This window comes from Marmota flaviventris, chromosome 8, assembly GCF_047511675.1.
Source record: "Marmota flaviventris isolate mMarFla1 chromosome 8, mMarFla1.hap1, whole genome shotgun sequence".
NCBI lineage: Eukaryota > Metazoa > Chordata > Mammalia > Rodentia > Sciuridae > Marmota > Marmota flaviventris.
This window is the reverse complement of record NC_092505.1, coordinates 49,383,654-49,408,426: the sequence shown is the minus strand read 5'-3', so window position 1 is coordinate 49,408,426 and position 24,773 is coordinate 49,383,654. Positions and strand designations below refer to the sequence as shown.

General features: G+C 39.7%; 1 protein-coding gene across 1 annotated transcript in view; it reads left to right on the top strand.

Moving 5' to 3' along the window:
• The window catches only part of Atp13a4 (ATPase 13A4), a 125,562-nt gene that overhangs the window by 78,835 nt on the left and 21,954 nt on the right, over positions 1-24,773 (top strand). Inside the window, exons 10-20 of the mRNA XM_027936112.3 lie at positions 1,706-1,882; positions 2,951-3,108; positions 3,727-3,915; positions 5,859-5,920; positions 9,377-9,527; positions 11,438-11,524; positions 11,731-11,884; positions 12,965-13,076; positions 17,928-18,052; positions 22,574-22,737; positions 23,567-23,689. Of these exons, the coding sequence (XP_027791913.3) occupies positions 1,706-1,882; positions 2,951-3,108; positions 3,727-3,915; positions 5,859-5,920; positions 9,377-9,527; positions 11,438-11,524; positions 11,731-11,884; positions 12,965-13,076; positions 17,928-18,052; positions 22,574-22,737; positions 23,567-23,689 (1,502 nt within the window). The remainder of the gene's footprint in view (positions 1-1,705; positions 1,883-2,950; positions 3,109-3,726; positions 3,916-5,858; positions 5,921-9,376; positions 9,528-11,437; positions 11,525-11,730; positions 11,885-12,964; positions 13,077-17,927; positions 18,053-22,573; positions 22,738-23,566; positions 23,690-24,773) is intronic.

Sequence of the window (24,773 nt, the reverse complement as noted above, 5' to 3'; positions counted from 1 at the left end):
TAAGATAAAAAAGAACCATAAAGTCTTTCTCAGAGATGAAATAGGGGTCAGGGAAAGCTCATGACATATTGTAGTTCCTATTAAAGGTCATATCAAATCCATTGCTCCCACGGAGGACAGAAAGGCATGAAATGGCAACAAGAACACATCCCCCCCTCCTTTGTGAACTTACACAAATAAAGGATCTGCCAGATCATGGCAGGTCAGGGTTTGTTTGTTTTTTTCCCCTCAAGAATCTATAATTCATTAAAAAATCCATAAGTGCAGGGACTTTTGCAGTGCCAGGTACTATTTTCCTATGAAAGCCATCCTTGCATATGAGAACGCAACTCTGACTTGATTCTGCTCACTCTGCTAAGACCAGCAGAAGACGTTCGGAGCTCATTCCTCGGAATAGTCACAGTTGCTGTCACATCTTCATTCCTCATCTCAGCCCACTGTAGTCGGCTCCTCCCACCACATTGGTACTCCTTGACAATATCTCATTGACAAATCCAACAGATTCTTTTAAGTTTCCCCTCTTACTGACCTCTCCAATGAAGTTGACTCTTTTGACCATCTCTGCTTCTAAAAACTCTCTTCTCCCCAACTTTCGAAGGCACTGCTCTCTCTCCAGATTCTTCTACCACCAACCGCACCTGCTCAGCTGCTTCTCTTCCTCTGTCTCAAGTGTTAGTGTTGCTCAGAAGTGAGTCCTGGTCCTTCCTCTTCTCACTCTACGCTTGACTCTTAAGTAATCTTGTTTCATTTTGTGCTTTCATTTTTATGCCTTGAGCTCTGACTAAATACCTCTAGACAAGACCTCCCATCAGAACTTCAGATCCAAATAAATATCTAACTGCACACACGGCATCTCAACAGGGTTATTTTCTACAGGTAGTTCCAACTCATGGTGGACCAAAGGCAATTCTTCCTCTTCTTCTGCAATCCCTACTTTGATGAATAATGCTGCCCTCTGCTCATCTCCAAAGTCAGGAATTAGGAAGCTGTTTTAAAGTCCTCTGTCCCTGTGGCCTGCCTATGTAAAAATTCCCTCAGTGTTTGTAGCTTCTTACTTCCTGACTTCTTGAACCCAGTTCTACCTTTCTATTCCCACTGCCAACTGCCATGGTTCAGAACTCATCCGCTGCCCCCGGCACTCCTGTGATTATTTCCTAGCTGGATGTCCAGCCCCCAACTGCACCAGACTTCAACTCCTCCCCCATACTGTGGGCTCCTACAGAAAACAAGAGTATGCTCTCTTAGGGTACTACTCTCCGAAGTTCACCATCTCTCCATCCTCCTTCACCCACCAGTGCCTCCAGAAAAATGTTTGGGCACTTAACTATGTTATCTTTGGGATCCTGTTTAGCTCCTACGTGGCCTTCATGGCCTTTTTATCCCGGTACTCTGCACTCTAGATTGCACAGCGTGCTTTTCCCTAATCAGGTATTTCTAGACTATTATACCATCCATGTTTGATTGGCAATACCAATAATATTTATGTTAGGACACAATGCTTATTTATTTACATGTCTGTCTCCCACTCTAAACTAGAGATCTCTTACTTAATAAGTACTACGTTTTTCTCATGTCTCCAATACCTGGGGTTGTGTCTGCCACAGGTTGGCTCACAGCAAGTGTGTGGGGGGTGATAAGTGACTGAAGGTATGATTTACGTGGGTGAAGATGTCCCACCTCACTATGAGACGCTTGTTTTCTGTAGGAGAAAGTATCCCGGTCACCAAAACTCCATTGCTCAAGACAGACAGCTTGGTGCCCTGGAAATTGCAAAGTGAAGCAGATTACAAACGGCACATCCTCTTCTGTGGAACAGAGGTCATCCAGGCCAAAGCAGCGTGCTCGACTTCAGGGACTGTGAGAGCAGTGGTGCTGCAGACTGGTTAGCATCCCTACTCCATGTTTTTTCCCCCAGGACTGGGGATTGAACCCAGGGGTGCTGTTACCATTGAGTCATACATCCCCGACCTTTTTGATTTTGAGACAAGGTCTTACTAATTGGCTGAGGCAGCCTTGAACTTGAGATTCTCTTGCCTCAGCCTCTCAAATTGCTGGTGTTACCAGTGCACGCCATTGAGCCTGGCTTGTGTTGTTACTTTTAATGAAATATTTCTATTCAGTTTATCTAATGCCTTAAATTTGCGAGGTGAGGATCAATTTTTAGATAACACACCCAGTATATGTAAATCTATGTATTTTAAATGCCAATTTGCTAATTTAACTATGGCATTTGCATTTTAGTAATAACAATAATACTGATGACAGTAATCACTATGTGCTTTGCAGTTTATAAACTATTTTCACACCTCAAAGCAGCAGAGTAGCTGCTCCCCCCCCCCCCACCACCACACTTTGTGCATGAACATTCTGAGTCTACACAATTCAAGTGAGCTTTGAAAAAATAACACAGCCAGAAACTGACAGAGCTGGTCTTGAAATTCAGGTCTTCTAACCAAAATCTCAAGTTTATGTAAGGTTAAAAACTGAAAGCTTAACACTGAAAATTATTAGAAAAGGGAGTTCATCAGTATTTATTGGACCATTTAATTTTAATTCAAGTGAAGGGTGTGTATATATGCATGTGTGTGTGTGAGTGTACATTTATACACACACACACTCATGAGGCATTCTTTAAAATAAAATTGTATTTGGAAAACCTGTGCTCTGCCCCCCCCCCCCCCCCCCCCAGTATGTGGCTTCTTGGGTTTGGAATGCATTGACATTGGAAATAGAGGGAAGGAAGGCCAGAGAGAGAATGGGCTCTGAGACAAGTAACATATTTCCATTCTAGCAATTATGTGTTTCCCCAATTACCATTCCACTACCATTGGATTTAAGCACTATCTAAATGTCTTCAGAGGAAAAATAAAGGCCATGTTGAGGTTTGGAAGAGCATCAGCAGTTGGATGTGTCCTCCCCAAAAAAGTGAGATGTGTGTTTGCCATTTCAGGATTCAACACTGCAAAGGGGGACCTCGTGAGATCCATTCTTTACCCCAAGCCAATGAATTTTAAGCTCTACAGGGATGCCATCAGATTTCTACTGTGCCTTGTAGGGACGGCCACTATTGGCATGATCTATACTCTGTGTGTCTATGTGCTCAGTGGGGTAAGCTCTTTGCTCTTTTGTTAGAAATACACACTCACTCTTTTCTGTGTGTTTTATGTTCTACATGTTGACCTTATTCAAGGTTGTAGTTTACAAGCCTGGGAAACAAAGCCACACTCTGAAACATGCTTACAGGCCCCCAGTTCCCCAGTGGAAACAATTGATCACTAAGTTCCATGATAATTGTTGGGTCCTGTGGGATTGTGTGATAAAACAATTTACTTATTGAAACACCAACATGCTTCTACTCTTGCATGCTTTTCCTTATTTTCTTTACACCATTTTTTTTCATTTTCAACATATTCATTTCAATAAAGTAGTAGTTTGTAGCTATTAAATGAGGGATTTTCAATAAAATCAGCTTCCCAGTGTTGGTGAGGTCATAGTAAACTGGCGCATTGCTGTTAGCAGCATGAATCATTATGAGCTTTTTCATTGCACTTTGGAAAAAGATATTGAGAACCATAAACATGGTCATGTCCTTTGACCAACTGATACCATTTCTCAGAATTCCACCTAAAGAAGTAAAAATAATAAACAAGGGCAAAAGTCATTTGCACCAAGTTGTTCATTGCTGAATTGTCCATAGTAGCTAAAAAATGGCTATCTATCTTCCAGGAGTCTCCTGAGGAGGTGGTCAAGAAAGCCCTTGACGTGGTCACCATCGCAGTCCCTCCTGCCTTGCCTGCTGCCCTGACCACGGGCATTATCTATGCCCAGAGGAGGCTGAAGAAGAGAGGTATCTTCTGCATTAGCCCGCAGAGGATCAATGTGTGTGGACAGTTGAACCTTGTCTGCTTTGACAAGGTATGTGCCCCCTACTCTCCCTTATCACTGTTTTTATCTTCATGGTCATCAAGGAGAGGGGCTTCTATTCTTTTCTGAGGCAGGAAACACAGGCTATGGGTACCTGACTTTATTTTACCTCTGGATGGGTATGTGACCTGGAAAAGGTCACATACGTCTCTTGGAGCTTTCAGAATCTGGCGTTTAGGAAGAGGGGAGTCGGTACTGAACAGATGAGTCTTTTGGGTCCTTACAGCTTCATTATTTTATGAAAAAAAAAAAATGAACTAAAATAGGATTATTTCCCTTGGGGTCAAAATCTTCATATAAAAATCCAAAATTTAAGCCGTTTGCTGTGACTACTGCTTTATCTCTAATGCTTAGAACATTGCCCAGCAATATAGTCAATGTTCAATAAATATTTATTCAATTAATGAATGAATAAAAAAGAAAGAGCTTATTTAAATATGTTTTACTATAATGCTTGATTACCATAAAGCCCTATGGCAAACCCTAATTTTGTGCTCTTCCCTGTAGTTTATTGCTTAAAATTTTTCTTGGTTATTTGCCAGTTATTTCCAATCAGCCTCTTATCCCACCTCCTCTTGAGGGCTTAGTTTATTTGCACAGTTTATACACACATAAGCTGGGGAGGGGGAGATGGATTGAAGACAAGATGGAAATGAAGGGTATCATAAACCCATGAATATGGGCCAAGGCATGGCAGTAGGACTGCAAGAGGGTATGACAGGACAAAGTTACTGGAAGAGACTGTGGACCACATACCTAAGGCATTTTTACATGGTCTTTTGCAGCATGGAGCCATTGAAGGCCTTCCTTACTGCCATTGACGTCTTTCCTTTTAATTTATTTCTTTTATTGTGCTATAAGAAACAGAATATAAATGGTTATCACATTAACCATTATGAGTGTATAATCCACTGGCATCAAGCATACTGTTCTGAAACCATCATCATCATCCATCTTGAGAAATTTTTTCCTCTTCCCAACCTCAAACTCTGCAACCACTAAACACTGAAGAATTAATGGGATTGGAGCTGTATTTTACAGTTAGTGGAATCACCAAGATATATCCAAATGAAAGGTTGACATGGCTTCTGCCACCATTCAATATCATTTGGTGGATCAAACTAACATTGTGAGGTGAAACATTCTTTTAAGAGGTCATATCAGTGGACTTGGAAAAAGACACAGGAGTAGGAGAGATAATGGTGACCTGGATTTGAATAAAAAGGGCAATAATTGTAAGTCATTGTCATCCTTATTAGCTCTACCTACAGTGCTATGTATTAAATTAAGTACTTCATATAATCTCATTTAATCTTTATAAGGCTTTGTGCTGCTGATCATGTTACCGATAAGAGCTCTGATATTTAGAGCTATTAAGTAGTATTCCCTGTCCTGTAGATGGAATTTGGACTTAGTCTGAATTCTTAGACATTATACTGTACTGAGAAAAATAGCAACACAAACTTTTTTACCTACTAGGTGTCAAACAGCAAACCATTTCTTCAGAGTAATTTTACAAACATTGCCCTGTAGGTAAAAATTTCTACTTCATCACTTATTTCTGGTGACATACTTTTAACTTCTACTATAAAAGCTGAGACTCATCTTAGAGCTCTTACAGTCTTCCCAAGGACTTGCCCTCCATTCAGTCTACCATTAGATCTTCGAAATAGCCCTCTGAGGGGTGTAACGGACATACAGTTTTCTTCCTTTTACCATGGAGGATACAAAAGTTCACAGGGATCAAGTGCCAATTTGTCACAACTTATTTGAGTCCACCGAAGCTTTTGCTCAAGACTCCAGATACTCACTTTATCATGGCACTCTGCAATAATGTGCTTGAGGCATGTATTTCTCCATTAAAGAAAACCTGACCTGCCTTCACTGGGGGCTGGCGGGATCTCAGAGTAATCCGAGTATTCGTTTCTGTTTAGACAGGCACCTTAACAAGGGATGGCTTGGATCTCTGGGGAGTGGTACCCTGTGATAGGAATGGGTGAGTACCTTCAACTAGTGCATTACAATTTCTCTTTTTCCAGAATTGCATGTTTACTCTTGAAACTCCTAATGGAGGCATTTGGGTTGCGGCTTTGGTCAACAGTGGTTGCCATCTATTCATTTAATTCCTCCTCTTGGGTTCTTTCAGGCCTTCCTAAAACATGATTTTCCCTACTTCCTCCCCAAGACCATGCTGTCACAAACTCTGCAGAGAAAACGGAGGTCTGGATATCACATGCAAATCCTTGCTGAAATATAGTTGTTTTCACCATATTTGTTAGAGGCCTGACCTTAGTTGGCCAGTATAAGTAATCTGGATGGTACCAGGACACTGTCCTGCAAGGAAGTGGCATTCCTTGTACAAACTTCAGCCTTTTAATGTGCTGGGTGGGAGGAGCACACACACTGACTTTTGTACCCTGAATTTCAGGAAGAGGAGCATCTGTGGGTCCCTACCTGGTACCTATTTTTCTTAGTATTGTGATTCCAGGAACTCTTCCTTCTGGGTTCTAGAAACTCCTAAGTCCTTTCTCCACTTTTTGTTTTTTCAAGGAAAGACTCCTTTTGGCAGTTTTGGACTTTGTGTATGAAAGATCTGCACAACCCTCTCCTTCAGTCCTCTTATGACCTCTATGAGTTTTCCTTTCTGCCTGCCATTTCAACCCAGGAGACATGAAATGCATTTGACATTTATGAAAGTGGAAGCATTTTTCCTCTAACATAATCTAAATCATAAAGCATTTTATACATAAATAGTAGGTTGTGGTTCTTTTGTATGTTATCCATGAAATATTTTAAATTACGTGTGGTTAATACATCATCATATTTAAATACCATTTGTAGACAAGTCTGTTTTCTCACTTAAAAAATTATTCTGGTGCTTCTCACCACTTTAGTCTACAGAAGAAACCTTTACTGGTGTTAAACTTTCTAAAGAACTTTTCATTTTATCTAGAGGATGCATTTGAATATATACTGGGGTTCCTTATTCAAAGTGTTTTTCTCTCTGTTTCTACAAAAATGTATACATTTATTCAAATATGTGCACATCTTGAGAGCAATCTATTTCTCATTTATATTTGTATCCCCAATGTCGCAGCAGTGAATCAAATGCACATAGTAGGTGAATAGGAAATGTTTATTCAAAGGAACCAAACATTTTCTGTTTTTTGAATGTCGTATTTGTGAATTGACATCATTTTATTTCCCAAACTTAAGAAAATCTCAATTTCTAAAAGTAACCTACTACATTTAAATAAAAATAATTGATATAAAGTTTAAAGCTACCACTTGATCAATTAAACCTGCCTCCCTCATTCCCTCCCTTCATTCTTTCCTCCCTGCCAAAAGGTCAGATTTGGCTACAAATGAGAAAAACAGCAATCTAAAATAAAAAATAAAAAATGACAACTTTAGTTAATGAAATTTAGTTAAGAAAAAGTTTTTTTAAAATTTGAAGTGGTGATTTCATTATTTTAAAGTAGGTTTTCCTTTAAAAGTTCCATATAATGCAAACAGAAAACACGGTTATCAGAAAAAAGACCCTCCCCCGCAAAATCACAGAAATCACCTACATCGTCTATTCTCCCTATGCATTTTCTTTTTTAATTTTTAATTAATTTTTAAAATTTATATATGACAGTGGAATACATTACCATTCATATTACACATATAGAGCACAATTTTTCAAATCTCTGGTTGTATACAAAATATATTCACACCAATTTGTGTTTTCATAAAAGGAAAGAGATTGAAATTTTAGGTAAGAAGTCAGTCACTGACTCATAGGTTATCAGACATCTTCTTGTTAAAGATCAGTTCATCTCTGTTCAATCTCATCTTTTCCAAAAAGGGTGGGACCCATGTGCCAGATACATCAAGTCATTGAAGGCTACCTGGGCTTGATAAATTATCAATACTCAAATAAAAATATCAGAACAGGAATAATAGAGAGTTCTACGTAATTGGTGTGCTAACCAGAGCCTAGTCTGATTGCTGGCACTCAGAATTTTATCCTCAGAATTACAGATTGATAATGAGAGTATGTGCCACTATAAAACCAAGATCTTCTTTTTCAGATCTGTACTTTACTTTTCAGTGTGAGCTTAAGCTTCTGTGTCAACAATATTGCTCGTGATGTCTTCCTTTTTGATATTTACTAAAATACCATGGGGCATGTTGTAAACCACTGAGATAACTTGTTCTTTCGACACATATTAATGGGTTGGACCCAAAGAGTCAATAATAAGCCAAGAAGTATTTGAACTTTGGTGTGACAAAGGAAGCAGGAAATTCAGTGTCCCTATTATTCAAAATAATAGGCTTATTCTAGAGCCCACATTTTAAGATGAACTACAACAAATAAAACCTTTCTAAGAAGGAAGCTCTATAAAGGTGAGAGGTCTGGGAAAACTGGCATTGGAGGAAGAGCTAGAGGTTTCTCTGTAACTCTAGAGGAAGGCTGGATTGGGGGAAGGGATAGCAGAACTGATCCACAAATCTGAAAGAAGTTGTCATGGGGAGGAGGGACAGCAAGTAAATTCCGACTGGCTCCAAGAAGCAGATTTTGCCTCTATGTAGGAAAAAACTCCTGCCCTTCAAATACCCTGTGGATCTGAAATACTGCTTTGCAAACCAATTATCCTGCTGCACATGAAAGCAGAGGCTGATCAACAAGGTTGCAGAGGATACCCTCCTTGAGGGCCTAAGACTGAATCCAATCTCACATGCTGAATTAGTGAAAGAATTCTGCACATGGCATTTGAGTTGTATTTCCATAGATTTCACATGAGGCCCCTTTCCATAGGAAATCCTGTGGAGAATGAAGGTAATAGGAACATTAAATACCAGTGTTGAAGAGAATGCCGGGATCCTTTTCAAAAATGTTTTTAGGGTTCATTTCTTCACCATTATAACCTTAAAGATTACCAGGAACCAACTCATTCATTTCCTGTCTACTTGGGGGTCAAACATTCTGTACATTGACAGAGAGAGAGAGAGAGAGAGAGAGAGAGAGAGAGAGAGAGAGAGAGGTGGAAGGCACAACCCTGCTCTGAAAGATCGATTGAGGGAGATGTACCTATATACAACTAGAATAGGAATGAGTCTGTTCTGTCCTCAAGGTTAGAAAAGAAATGATCTGGTGGTTAGGGTGGGAGTGAGGGGTAGCACTTCTAGTTCTTACTATACCTCTTCAATTAAATCAGTCCAAAAGGAACGAGAAAGAGAAAGAAAAACACGGTTGCAAGACCCTCAGAAAACTTTCTCCTGTTCAGCAAACTCACCTAAGGATGATGGTTGAATGAAGCACTATTAATCTGGGGAGATTAGAGAGTGGGTATGTGATGCAACAAAGCTTATGAAAATTTTTTTTTTTTCTGAAAGATGTTAATCTCTAGAAAGCTCCATTTTTTGGCTTGGGGATAGGACTGCAGCCCTTTCTCTTTTCTCCTAGCTTCCAGGAAGTCCACAGCTTTGCCTCGGGCAAGGCTTTGCCATGGGGACCTCTGTGTGCAGCCATGGCCAGCTGCCACTCTCTGATACTTCTCAATGGGACCATCCAGGGAGACCCTCTGGACCTCAAAATGTTTGAGGCCACCACCTGGGTAAGCCTCTGACCTTCCGAGAATCTAAGCTTCTTCAGTTTCCAGCGCAACACAGTCTCTGTCACAGCCACCTAATATTTACAAATAGTGAGGTTTCCAATATGGAGTAAAGGGAAAACTAGTGTAAGGCTAGTCATCATCTCATCTGTACAGTACAACTAATAATTGTATCTATATTGTAAAATTACTGTGAGGACTAAATGAGATGGTATATTAAAAAATACTTGGCACAGTTTCCTGGCACATAATAGAAGTTCCTTGGTATTACAATATAATTGTAATTCATATATAATTCCCAACTCATTGTACTGTTCTATGTGCAATGTCTGGTTTCGATGTTTTCTAGAATTGATTTGGTGAAGTGATAGACACATTAGTTAGTTTCATTGACCCCTTCTACAACATGCATAGGTCAAAGCATCATGTTGCACCCCATAAATATACATAATTATCATTTATCAATTTAAATATATAAAAGAAAAAAAATCTCAGAACATGAGAATTAGGAGGCACTGCTATCCACAGTGCTTGGGATAACTCATGGTCACCAAGAGTTTTATGGCCATTAATTTGGTATCAATTCTGTTTCTAAGACAGGAGATGACAGAAAGGAAAACCACTGTAGACCTTCCATTGAGACACTGAATTGGCTATAAAAGTACATGCTGCAGTACAGGAATCTGACTCTCCTGGCTCTGGGTTTTGCTCTGCTATAATTAACTCCTCGGTTCTGTGAAGTTCTCACCCATGTTGGGGCCTTGATTTCCTTGACCATAAAAAGAAGGGGATTGAATGACACCAATGTTGTTACAGAGTAGGAGACAAAAAAGCTGGAATCTAGGCAGGCGTGGTGGCGCATGCCTGTAATCCCAGTGACTCAGGAGGCTGAGACAGGAGAATCACGAGTTCAAAGCCAGCCTCAGCAAAAGTGAGGTGCTAAGAAACTAAGTGAGACCCTGTCTCTAAATACAATACAAAATAGGGCTGGGGATGTGGCTCAGTGGTCGAGTGCCCCTGAGTTCAATCCCTGGTATCCTCCAACCCCCCAAAAGTTGGAATCTTTTCTTTAAAGGAACTCTTACTAAGAAACCCTCTTTTAAGACCAAATATTTGGAGTTTTTCTGGCTCAGATAGAGGTGGAGGTAAAGGAGGAGATTAAGAAAAACACATCCACAACTGCTTGCTGCTCCAGGCTCTGTGAGCACCACTGAAAGAAACAATCTTTAGCTTCTTTCGAACTCTAGTAGAGCATGATTCTGTAGCAGTCTGATGTAACTTTGCCAATCCTTCATCCTTTCTGGATTACTGTTTCCATATCTTTTTCAGCCACTAAATGAGTTGATTACAAAGCACTTTGATATCTTCAGGTAAAAAGTTCCTATGATTATAACTTAGAGTCATTATTATGGCAATTACTGAACATTAACCACATCCATCACAGTCCCTGCCCTGTTCTGCCCTGCCTGGAGGACCATCAGTCCATATTAGACAGAGGGAGGACAGCAGAGTCTACTATGCACTCCAGGAAAAGCAAGACAACAAGGAGCCTGCTTCACACAGAATAAGCCTGGCTATTAGTGCTCACTATTTTCAAGTTAAGCTCTTCCGAAATAGAGAATGAGCCTTTATATGGTATACTCCACCAGAGAAAGCAGGATAAATTGCATGAATAATTCAGAATGTCTGCCCTTCAAGTTCAGTAGCATTTCCAATGCAGTATTATTATTATTATTATTTTTTTTTGCTGTGGTGGAATAGGTCTGTTTTGTCTCCATCTAGCAGAGGGAGGAGACACAGTGAACACTGAGGTGGTCTGAAGATTTGCTCAAGAGAAGGGTTTGAACATAGTACCAGTGGATGAACAATGTACACATAAATCTCTACAATGAAATATCTTGTTTGTGAAATAGGAAATGGCTGTTTCTGGGGATGATTTCCACATCAAGGGAGTGCCGGCATATGCCATGGTAGTTAAGCCCTGCAAAACAGCCAGCCAGGTAAGCCTTGCATGTTGTTCACCCTACAACACCCAAATTCCTAGGGAAACTCCCTTTTGGCCCACAATTGTTGAAAGCTCACAGATGCGTCTTTGAATTTCAGGTGTGAAAAGTGGGACATTTCCTCTTTGCTAAAATGAGGATTGAGGGAGAAGTAGTTGATTCCCAGTAGTTAGATGTCCCTCTCTTCCCCATTCCTCCACCAGGTCCCAGTGGAAGGAATTGCAATTCTCCATCAGTTCCCCTTCTCATCAGCACTGCAGAGGATGACAGTCATTGTCCAAGAGATGGGAGGTAACCGACTGGCGTTCATGAAAGGTGCACCAGAGAGGGTGGCAGGCTTTTGCCAACCTGAGACAGGTTAGTAACAGACTTGGATTATAGCAGGCAAGTCTGCCCCAAACACGTGATCTGGAATACAATTGCCTGTCATTGGTCAGCACCAATTGGCTGACTCATTGGCACTCCGAATTCAACGACAAAATCAAGCTTGTATCTCTTACTTCTTATATTTCCCAGTTTTCCATTTTAGGTAATGGTATCACCCATCAACCCCTATTTAGGAGTCATTTCTCTCCCTCCCTCTCCCTCAGGGCCTCAGTCTTGTCTGTTGCTAATCCACGGTCTCATCAGTATATCCTTTCAGACCCGCTTTATCCCTCATTAGTTCAATAGTTGGTGAATTTTTGTCCCCTGCTTCCAGTCTCCCTTCCTCTGACTCACCCATCACCACTGTGTGGCCACTATATATATTGTCATTTGGCGGCTTCTCAAGATTTTACTATATTCTTAAATTCCTTTAGGATCATATATAAGACTTTCATGATCTGACACTGTTGAACTTTCCAGATACACTCCTTCCTCTCCTCACATCCTGTGCTTCCTCTGAGCTGAACTAACTACACAAGGCTTGCAGTCTCATGCTTCCTGCCTGGGGCACATGGTGCTCCCTCTAAAGCAAAAAAGTGCTTTCCTTCCTGCACTGCCCACATCCACCCAGTCAGGCATATGCACCACTAAGTGTGCGTGTAACATGCTGCACTCACTAGGATCGCAGCAAGGATCTCCTATGGTTGTACTGCTAGTATACTAGCTTTTATCCGATTCGACAGAAGTCCTTAGAGCAGAACTTGCATTGTAATCTCTACATAGCCAATGCCAGGCACATAGCAGACTCTCAAAAAATATTTATTGATTAAAACTGGAGAGAGAAAAAAATCTACCCATTCTCTATCCTTTTTCAAATGCTTCCACTCCATTTCTGCTTCACTGGATGCTGCGAAATCAATCGTGGCACTAGAGTTATATTTATGATTTTCACTGACTTGTTTGTATGACATTTTAGAATTGTGTTTTCTTGGGTAAGAGCTGTCAAGAATTTCCCTACTAGTAGCAGCTAAGTAAATATTGCATACTAATCCTGTGTTGTTTTCTGAACAGTCCCAACTAGTTTTGTTAGTGAACTTCAGATTTACACGACACAGGGGTTCCGGGTCATAGCACTGGCCTACAAGAAGCTGGAAACTGACCACCACACAACCTCCTTGACAAGGTAAAGGGGAAAGATTTTGATCAAGAAGGACAGTTTTGTGGGAAGATGCACCAGCCTTAGATAGGACTGTGGGGTTCTGGGTGGTGGATGCAGCAACATAGCTTGCTCGATTTTTGTGCTTGAAGTGTCTCTGGCAAACAGGTGTACAGTCACCCTGTTTTGCTAAAATCACAAAGTGGATATGAACACTGACTGGAATAATTTGTGAGAAATATCCATATAAAATGTGAAAGATAATGCGATTTTATGGCTTTGTGAAACCACATATGAATATAACCAGCCTTTCAGGTTTGAAATTGTGGTCATGCCCCTGTTGTTGAAATTACCATCAGTGGATTGGTTGGAAGTAATGAAACATAACATTTGCCTGAAAAAAAAAATTCTTAATAAGAAACACACAGCTTAATGAAACAAATAAATATAACATAGACTTACATAATCCAGGAAATGTTTGCAGAAAAACAAAACAAAATGTTTCTAGCGGGGTCATACTAAAGAAAGTTATGATTATGCGTACATTAAAATAAAGATACTCAGTAGCTAAAATGGATCGAGTATTTATAATTTCAACTTTATTTGTTACGATTTTATTTTCCACTGTTTTTATGCTATGGTTTTTAACTTCAATACCAGTTCCAATAGTATATATCAGCCACTACTAGCTATACCAGTATGGAGATGATCAAAGCTCATTTGGTTATTTAGGATTTTAAATTCGAAAGGTTTTACATATTCATTTTCAGTGTTATCATACGCAAGTCTTTCTAGTTTAGCTCAAAACTTTTCCTTTAATATGCTAAAAGAAGATTTATATGTAACATTATTTGTACATATTCTTTGTATAAACATAATACCCTCCTATAGAGTTAAAAATACAAGCAAAAATAATGTACCACAAAAAGGAATGGTTCAGTAAATGCTAAACTGACCCTGCTAAAACAACACAAAGAAGTTGCTTGCATCTGTGTACAGAATTCTCAAAATTTCGAGAGCTTTAAATGCAGACGGACACAGGCCTGGTACATGGTATAGTCTGAATACCTCAGTCTTGCTGTCAGTGAGGCGATTCTGTGATTTGTCAAATAACACTTGATAAAATTTCTAAAAGATAATATAATCTCCCCATTTATACAGTTGTTACACTTCCACAAAATTCAATAGGGTGCAAACATATTTTTTTGTTTATATGTAAACCATAGCTAGGGGAAGTATAATAAAAATTATGATTGTCAAATAGATGAATATTATCTATTAATAACAGTATAGTATGCTATACAGTAATACAGTAGTATAATAAACAGTGTAAGTCTAAATTGACTTAGGAAAAATGCAATTTTTTTAGATGTCCGTGGATATTTAGTTATCAAAGCTACTTGGGACATGGCCTAATTCTTTATGCATTGGCTATTACAAAAATATTTCATACTTGCCAAAAATTTTTCCAAAATATCCTCTGGAGGCAATTGTGTCCCTGCTGAGAATGACTGATGTGACCAACCCTCTAATTTTGTGAATGGGCAAAGAAGCCCAGAGGGGGAGGTGATTCATTTAAAGTTATTGAACGTTGGATTCCTGAGCCTATTGGGACACTCCCTGTGGAGCCAGCTTAATGTGAAACTTTGGCTAGATATTTTTGTAATCTAATCAACTCAGTTCCAGGTCTTTCAAGTCAGAGATCTAAAAGCGAACTTTGAAATTGGATGTCACATTTTGAAGAAGAGCAAACTTGGGTCCAGGAAAAGGATGTGCAGAATTGGGAATGGTACTTAGTTTCCTGAGAGTTATTTTCAGGGATATAGCAAGATTCTGGCTACCATGTTTCTGCTACTTTTGACTGTTATAATAGGTGTTTTGGTCAGCTATTTCAGTGCTTTGTCTAAAGAAAAATTGGAGAGGAAAATTTATTTAAGGGCTCATGGTTTCAGGGGTCTTAGTCTATGGACAGCCAGCTCCATTCCTCTGGACTCAAGGTGAGGCAGGACAACATGGCAAAAGAGTGTGACAGAGGGAAGGAGCTCACATGATGGTCAGGAAGGAGAGAGAGAGAGAGAGAGAGAGAGAGAGAGAGAGAGAGAGAGGTGTCTCCACTTGCCAGATACAAATATATACCCCAAAGCTCTGCCCTCAATTCCTACCTCCTCCAGCCACACCCTACCATTCAGTTACCACTCAGTTAATACCTCCCTACCATTCAGTTACCACTCAGTTAATACCTATCAGGGAATTAATTCACTGATTGGGTTAAGACTTTCACAGCCCAATTATTTCTCCTCTGAACCTTCTTTCATTGTCTCACATGTGAGCTTTTGGGGGATACCTCACATCCAAACCATAAGTATTTGCATGCTCATAAGCTATAGATTCATGATTTGGAGACTTGCATAGGTACTCAGACCTCACTGGGGAACACGTGAGCAGTAGGTATTGGTTATGTCATTGACAAAAGTATTGGCATTCTAAATTCTAACTGTCAAAGTCCGGTGGGGTTTATATGTGAATTTACTTATAAGATCTGATCATAGGTTGTTAACTTGTTAATTTGTCTCTCTTGTCTTAACATCATATCACCACTGTATATGCTCAAAGTTACATGAATTGGCTTGTCTTTTGCTGATCCCTGATTGAGACAGCACATGCTTTCTGATATTTATTTGTTTGTTTATTTATTTATTTTAATTTTGCTATGTGTGTGTTTGTGGTTACTCAGGGTGATTTCAGCACTATCATAATCTCTTTGAAGTTAATTGGCCCCTTTATTCATATTTCTTCCTTTAGAAGTCACATAGATTTTAAGAACATGAAGCGTAATCATGAGGATGACAATTCTCCCTTTTTATGAAATCCATCATTCTTTAGAAACTTCAGATGGAGGTATAATATCTGCATAGGAAGCAGGAAAAGCCTGCTATTCTAAGGTGCAGAGTTTGAGACTCCTCAAGGGATTACTCCTTTTCATTTCTTGCCTCCAATTGAATCCTCAGGAAAGGAAGAATAATGGAATGTTAAGAGTTAGCAGAGACCTTGGAAATCCTGACACAAACTGGGCAGGGTGACCTACTCACGGTCACACAGGAAGGCAGTGATGAGGACTCCAGTCTCCTGGTGGTTATGCAGTTGAACCCTATGAAGAGTTTATATGCCAGAGAAACTGGAAATACCAGTATTAAAGAGGGTGGTAGGCTCTGTCAGGTGTTTTCCCTTGCAGCTCTTTTCTTGGCCTAATAGGGCACCTTGTGGTTGGCTCATGTCATGTCATCTCTGAAAATATCTAAAGCCTGAGGCCTGAGGATGAGGGTCACAAGAATCAGGAATCGATTAAGTTATCCTTCAAGAACAAGCTCAAATAACACCTCTTCCAGAAGGCTCTAGTCACTCCACCTATAAATGATCACACTCTGGCTCCCTCGGACTCTGATTTGTACATCTGTCACAGTGCTTTCCCTAGCTTTCCATATAAACAAGGTGGTCAGTTCTAGTTCTCCCCCCTGGTTGAGGGTGAATCTCTAGATTCAGGGGCTACCATCTAGTCTCTACATATTTTCTCAGTCTTCTCCTTGATCCTCCTATTACTTCACTTATTAGGTGCTCAATAAATGCTAATGGGCCTAACACACTGCCTGAGATCACAGTAGGAACCTTGAAAAAGGAAATGAAGTTTCCTATGTTGCATGGCCAAACAAAGTCACAACAGGTATCAGAGCATCTTTCTATGTGGGGGCACCAAATGGGAACACTGAACATTGACTCACATGGTCTTGCCTTCAGGGAGTAGAGACAGATCAAAAGGTCAAGAATGATAATAAATGGGCAAATACAAGCCAGATAAACTGAGGAGGAAGCAAAATGGCAAAATGCTTAGCAGTTATTTCCACCTGAAGAAATATTTTATTTATTTTTTATTTTTATTTGTTTAAGGGGCACTTAATCACTGAGCCACATCTCCAAACCTTTTTTTATTTTGAGACAAGGTCTTGCTAAGTTACCTAGGGTCTCACTAAGTTTGATGAGGCTGGCTTGAAACTTGAGAACCTCCTCCCTCAGCCTCCCAAGCCTCTGGGATTACATGAGTGTGCCACCACGCCCAGCTATCTGGAGAAATCTTAATGAGGTAGTAGCATGTGAGTTAAGACTTAGAATATAGAAAGGGATTCAATGGCAGATCATCGGACTCTATTACTTTTTTCATGAAATAAAGAAAAACTCTAATAGTTTGCAAATGTCTAGAGATGGCTAAGTACAGAGCCTACTCATGGTGAGTGGTCTAACTTGGCTGGTGGGGGAGGGTGGGAGAAGAATACAGTGAGATAAAGCTGGAAAGATAGTTTGGAACCAGATCACATGGACACTTACATGCCAAGTTCAGAATAAGGAAGGCCATCCTTCAAAACCTGCTCTCAGGTGACTGAAACTGTGTCCATTCCCTATTGCCCAGAGGAGGTATCAGGCGTTTTCTGCGAGCCTCACTAACTCTAGGTCATGGCCCTGGCAGGTGTGAGACCCAGCACTAAGATGCAAGGGGTGGCCTCAGCAAGAGGGCTTTAGTGGGTGCTGCTTGCATCTGTATTTCAGCTAGAATTAGGCAGGGCTGGCTGGTGTCTTGTCTAAATGAATCTTGGAAGTCTTTGAATCTCTAATCCTAAATACTTGGTCCTGTAGAATGTTCCTAAAATTGTCCTTGTATGGGGGATAGGAGCCTTGGAAATCTCAATTACTTGCAGACACATATGTATGGTGTGTGTGTGTGTGTGTGTGTATGTGTGTGTGTGTGTATGTATATATATATATATATATATATATATATATATATATATATATATATATATATATATGAAATTCTTTTTTCCCATGCAGGGAGAAGGTAGAATCAGACTTGATATTTCTGGGATTACTGATCTTGGAGAACAGATTGAAGGAAGAGACAAAACCTGTCTTGGAAGAGCTCATCTCAGCCCGGATAAGGACGGTAATGATCACAGGTATAGAGCAAAATGTGCAGTAAAAACAAGAGACAGGGATTGACTCACTTAGCAAATGTTGTTGATGGCCCATGCTGGGCAGGGGCAGGACTGGGAGCTGCAGATGGCAACACAAAGTCAAAGCTGCAGCCCTCACCAAGTTTCCATCCTAGCAGGATGTCAGAAAATGATGACAGCATTTGCAGTCACCTAGCAAATGCTGTAACCAATGTTTTGAGGCATACAAAAGAGTGCAATATGGTAAACTGTGTCTGACCGTCTGCGTTAGATGAGGCAGTTGAGAGTGGCTTCTCTGAGTGGTGGCATTTAAAATAAGATTTCAGTGGCAAGAAGATATGAGCCATGCAAAGATGAGTTTCATTGTTCAGGTTAGGAGAAGAAGAATGCTTCGTCAATGTGGTCTCTAAACTGTGTTAAAGGCCCATCAATAACAACATTAATATTCTGGAGATAAAAATAAAATGCTGTCCTTTCTACTCCTAATCCCAACCCCAGATACCACAATCAAGGGAGCACCAAGAAATGATCGCTCAAGAGAAAAGCGTCAACTCTCTTAGGGAACACTTTTCGGTGGTGCCATGATTTTTTAACGGTGAACAGCTGACTTCCTCAAGAATTTGTGTTTTTGAGAATGTGCTGTCTTCCCTTTCTCTGCTCTCCTAGTCAGATGCTTTTAATTCTTTGGCCTTTGTCACTGAGACACAATATTTCCCACCAAAGCATTTACTCCCCCCACCCAGTGTTCCTGAGCCCACATCAAAAGCTGGGGACCCTGGACTGCTGTTACTGCCCTTATATCCAGACCCATTCTAGCTCCAAGGCACTTCTTGCTGCTTTAGTTTTCTCCTCTTGTGGCCTCAATCCAATTTTAGGTGCTGCTGAGTTGATTCACTTCTTATGAGCCTTTCTCTGAATCCTTCTGCTTAAAAATCTTTATTTAGCACTCACATACTTGTTTTCATAATCTAGCCCCAGCCATTAGATGTACAAATCAGAGTGCATCACTCTCCACCCTTTCTCTTCAATTCTTTTAACCTCACATTAAAATTTCAGCTCTGTTTCTTTCCTTCCATGTTTACAATCTTTTCCTCTTTGGATGGGATCAAGGGGTGAAATGCTCTCTGATTTCTTACATATCCTGGATAAGATTTTTGTCCCTGACAGACACACGAGTCAAAGTTCTTTTTTCTTAACCATCTGTATGTAAGTACTATTTGAACTTTTTTACTTTATATTTTGCCTTCTGACTTTTGATATTATAAAAGTACAATGCCAGTCCATTTTGCGGCCACTTTTTCTTTTCTTCATATAATCTTTTATCTTTAACTTTGCAATTTAGAAATGTATGCCTGTGTGTGTGTGTGTGTGTATGTGTGTGTGTGTGTGGGTGTGTGGGTGCATGCATACACATGCACACATACACATATATATAAATTTACATATATATTGTGATTAGTTTAGTTTGGAACATAGAGAGCACTTTAAATCTTTCTTTCTTCCTGTTCTATAAGTATCCTTTACGGTTCATTTAATTATGGCCTTTGTTCTCTGTCTTAGAATTTCTATTATTCACATAACAGGTCTCCTGAATTTATTCTTTCAGTTTCTTATCTTTATTCTTTTGGTTGCCATATTTTTATAATTTTGTTTTGTACTCTCAGATTTTTTTTTGTTGGGGGGCACCCAATTTTTCCAAATCATAGTACAGGTCTCAACAATGATCCTTATCTCCTTTAAGTCACATAGTAAGTTGTTAAGAAAGATATTTTGGGTTGGATGTGGCTCTAGAAAACCTTCGTTTTGTTTTATTTCTTGGTGCTGCATTTGGCCACCCTTTGTGCTCTCATTGTTTTCATACAGGTTTCATGATCTCCAGTGGCTGATATTCCTCACCAGTCATGAGGTCTGGTGGTTCTGCCTGATCTTTCCTATCCAACTTCTGGGAACTCTTAGATTTCTTTGGTGACTGATGGTCAGGCTGGGCTGTCCATCCACACAGTGGATCTCTCAGAGGTGGTGGAGGCAAAATTGGCCTGTGTTGTCAGGTGGAGGGCTGTGGTCACCCTGCTGAGGCTTCTGGCAGTGGGGAGCGGGGTGTCTTTCAGCCATCAGGACTCCACGGGACCTTCCCATCTCAGTTACTACAGCTCCTTCCCACAAGCTCAGCTCTTTTGAGGATCCTCTTAAATACTGTGCTAGAATTATTATTAACCCATCAGATATTATATTATTTCTTAGCAGTTGCTCTAGGAATCACAATATTCATACCTATTATTTCAAGAAGGCTTACAACCAAGAATGTCCTTGCCCCTGTTTTTTGTATGGTTGTTGTAACTTCGACATACATAAAAAACATCCACTGGACAGTGTTCTAGTCTTTATCTTCCATGATAGAGAGTTAAAAAACATACATGATGAAGAAAATTAAATTTTATATTGATATGTTTTTATTTCTTAATACAAATTAACCTCTGGTGCTACTTCCTTTCAGTCTAAAGAATTTCTTGTAGACATTCTTTTTGAATGTGTCTGCTGGCAATGAATTATCTGAGTTTTCTTTCATCTTATAATATTTTTATTTTTCCTTTATTGCTGAGAGATATTTTCATCAACTATAGGAGTCAAGTAGACATTTCCTTTTCTCAAAGTACTTTAAAGATATAATTCCACTGTCTTCCTGCCTCCATGGTTTTTGATGAGAAATCTGGGGTAGTTTGAATCATTGCTTTCTTATCTATAATGCGTTTTTGTTGTTGTTATTGTTGTTGTTCAATTGCTTTTTTCTTTAACTTTTAGCACTTTGAGTCTTCTGTGTCTGGATGTCGTTCTCACTGAGTTCATCCTGTTTGACTTTCACTCAGCTTTTTGAATCTGTAAATTTAAGTCTTTCACCATATTTGGAAAGTTTTCTGCTATTATTTCTCCCAATATTTTTTCTGTGCCAATCTCTTTCTCAGACTTTACTGATGTGAATGGGAGTCCTTTCTATATCCTTGAGTTTCTTCATTTTTTTAAAAAAACTTTTTATCTTCTGTAGACTGTATAATTACTATGGATCTGTCTTCCAGTTCACCGACCCTTTCTCTTGTTTTCTCCATTCTGCTTTCAAGCATGTCCGGTAATTTTTTTTTTTTTTTTTGTACCAGGATGAATATATATTAAAAAAAATTAGGCAAAGTATTTTTCAATCCTAATGTACCCATTTGGTCCTTTTCTTACCATTTATTTGTTGAGAACTTCTGTCTTTCCATTTGTTTTGTGAGTACTAACATTTGCCACATAAAGGAGGCTTATCATAACTCCTTAAAACTGGTGATTTCAACATCTGAGTCATCAAGCAATTGGCAACTTTTTTTAAAATTGATAATTGGTCAGATTTTCCAGGTTTTAGTATGTTGAATATCCTGAATATCTTGAATATTATGTTGTGAGACTTTGGATCCTGGATCCAAAGTTCTGTCTTGCCCATTGCAGATGACGCTTCTAACATTTGCTTAGATAGTCAATCTTTTGCTATGATGTTTGGGTCTGTCCCATTCAAGGATTGTTATGTCAAATGGGAGGGTGATTTATATTATACTCCAATTCCTGAAATTTCTTTGGGTCTGCTTCACCCAGGCCCACTCTGGGTTGAACCCAAATCTGAATTAGTCCCCCCTTTCCAGCTCTTTTCTTTCCAGAATTCTCCTCATACTCTCCAGATGACCCCTTTCCTGGCTTCTCTGACCAGAAAGACTGGGTTTCTCTTGGAGTTTTAGCTGCTTGAATTTCTCTGGGACTAGAGCCAAGGTTCAAATCAAACACATAAAAGGAAAGACAAAAAAAGCTGAGAAACTCACCCCTTCTAGATTGCTTCTTCAGTTTGATTCCCACAGTCTGCTTGCTTTCTTCTTTAGAGTCCTTGGGCAGTTACTTTTTTGGTGGGGGGAAGGTACCAGGGATTGAACCCAGGAGTGCTTAACCATTGAGCAACATCTCTAGCCTTTTGTTGTATTTTATTTAGAGACAGGGTCTTGCTGAGTTGCTCAGGGCCTTGCTAAGTTGCTGAGGCTGGCTTTGAACTCATGATCCTCCTACCTCAGCCTCTGTGGCCATTGGGTACTTTTTGGGTTGTGTTTCAGTGCTTTCAGGTTGTAAGGAAGGGAGAGAGAGATTGTAGTGGGTTTAATTCATCCTGGCTAGAAGTGGAACCACCAGATTCAATATTAAAATGGCAGGGTTTTCCCTAAATGTCTGCGAAGCCCTTAACAAATGAGAGAAATAGATTTTAATTTTGCTTATTATTTTTCCTTCCCACCCTCTGGCAAAAACACACTGGTAGGTGATGGAGTTACCTGATGAAAAAGAGCCAGAACCAGAAAAGGGGTCATGAAATTACAGGTTAGATCTAGAAAACACCTTAGAAATGTTCCTCTATACCCCTAAATAAGGACTGAACTCCTCAGCCTGGCTCTCCCGGCTCTCATGAGTTGGTTCTGTCTCTTCAACCTCTCTTCTTAGAACGCTCAATTTTTCTTCTAGGCGACAATCTTCAGACTGCAGTAACAGTGGCCAGAAAGTCTGGGATGGTTTCTGAAAGCCAAAAAGTCATTCTCATCGAGGCAAATGAGACCACTGGGTCCTCGTCAGCATCGATATCTTGGAAATTAGTAGAAGAGAAGAAACATGTTTCATATGGGAATCAGGTATACCTCAAAACAGACGGGCCACATTTCCTGACTTGTCTCATGATGTCGGTGATGGACAGCTCTGATGGGCACAGTGTCAGAGTGACCTAGAGTCCACCGACTTCCCCAGGTGTCTAACAATATGCAGTTCAATGAACCCAATTATATCAGTTTTCCCCACTGTTTCTTCTGTGCTCTAAGGTATGGGCTTTCCTGAGCGCTGGAAACAATCCATCTTTTATACTTAAAAAACTTGTTGGCTTTGTATGAGAGAGCATACAGTCAGCAGAGCTGTGAATCTAATGTCTTATTTTTCCCTTTGCTTGTCTGCCACCCCATTGGGTTCAAAGGGGATTTAGTCCCTGAGAGAGACACTACCCTGTGCATTGGAAAATCAGACTACATCCTCAAGGGAGACAATACAAAATTTCATTCATTTATCTTCAGTCTTGCCAGCAATATTTCCATTGTGTCCTTGTGAAACAATATTAATTCTGTAAGGAAAAAAAAATAGTAAGCGCTCACTTCAGGGAGAGATTTGTTAAGCTGCAGGGCTTTTGTATTTTACACTTGAAATGTGTGAAATGTGCTCTTCCCTGGGACTCACTGAGATCAAATCAGGATGAGAAGAGGACATGAGTAAGTGTTATTCTCCTGTTCACTGGTGGCTGTGATGTGCGAAGATGGATCTAGCAAAGAGAAAAGTACTTCTCTGAGGAATCAGGACTAGAGTGTGACTTTTAAAGAGAGACCCTCATCTGTCTTCGTTCCCTCTCTCTAAAGTGCTTGTGGTCCCAAGCACTCTAGCAGGTGGAAGAATGTGAAATAACTGTATCTCATTTTGCAGGACAATTACATTAACATCAGGGAAGAAGTCTCTGATAATGGCAGAGAAGGAAGTTATCATTTTGCCCTAAGTGGAAAATCCTTCCATGTTATAACTCAACATTTCAGCAGCCTACTGCCAAAGGTGGGTTCTTAGAGTGTAATACTCCATCTGCAAAGATGCTGATGACCTCACATAGCATGGTCCTAAACCACTTTAAACTTCGAAATAAGTAAGATATATATATATACCTAGTTACTTTTACATATCATAAGAAAGAGATAGTTCTGCAAAGGTTACTGTGGTCTTGTTTCTTATTATAATTAAAATAAATAAACTTGATAAGTAGGTTTTCCTCCATCTATAGGATTGAAGTGTGAGTGATATTTTAAATCGTAAGAACTGATTTTAGGTTGCTGTCATTATATTGCCATGATATGTGTGGGTCAGGGGGAGGGGCATCTCACTGTATAGTGGAAATCCTGCAATCGTACTGTAAAGCAGACCAAGAATAAAAGAACTCCATTAGGTTTTTGATAGAGCCTATATGCTAAAGTTGATTAACCTCAAGCTTTTCTTATGAAGAATGTGCTTATAATAAGGGCAGATAACTTACCTGCCAAAGAATAAAGATCTTGAGGGAAGTTGAGTTGAGCTTACTGCAGAGAAGAACAAGAAACACATAGATCTAACACAGAAGAATTTAGACATTTGGAAACAAACTTAAGTGGACACAGCTGGTACATACAGGTTTTTATGCCCTCAACCGATCGTAATCCATAGCTCAAATTAGGTTTGGGATAGCAGCTGAGTTTCATAATTGGTAAAGTCTAGGCAGCATGATTAAATCCAAGACCACAAATAATCACCATTTCATCATCAGTTTCTTTTCTGCCTGTTCTGACCAATTTTCTGAGAAGCAGTTGCTTCTTTTTCTTCTCCTGGAGTCCTGACCTTTTGCTAAGCTGCAATTTCTCAGACTTTGCTTTTTCAAGGTTCCAGCAAGTTCAAGATTTTTCAGGACCTCATTTTTCATGGCAGCTGGGTTGAATTCCTATAAGTCATTATTTTCATAAAATATCTTATTAAGCTACCATCTTTACTGATATTTTGTCTCCATTGTCATTTACCAGATGACAAAAAATCTCAATGTCTGTATTAAAATTCCAAAAAAGGATTCCTTGGAAACAAACATCACTCAGTGTTCTGAGTAGTATCATTTGTTTCA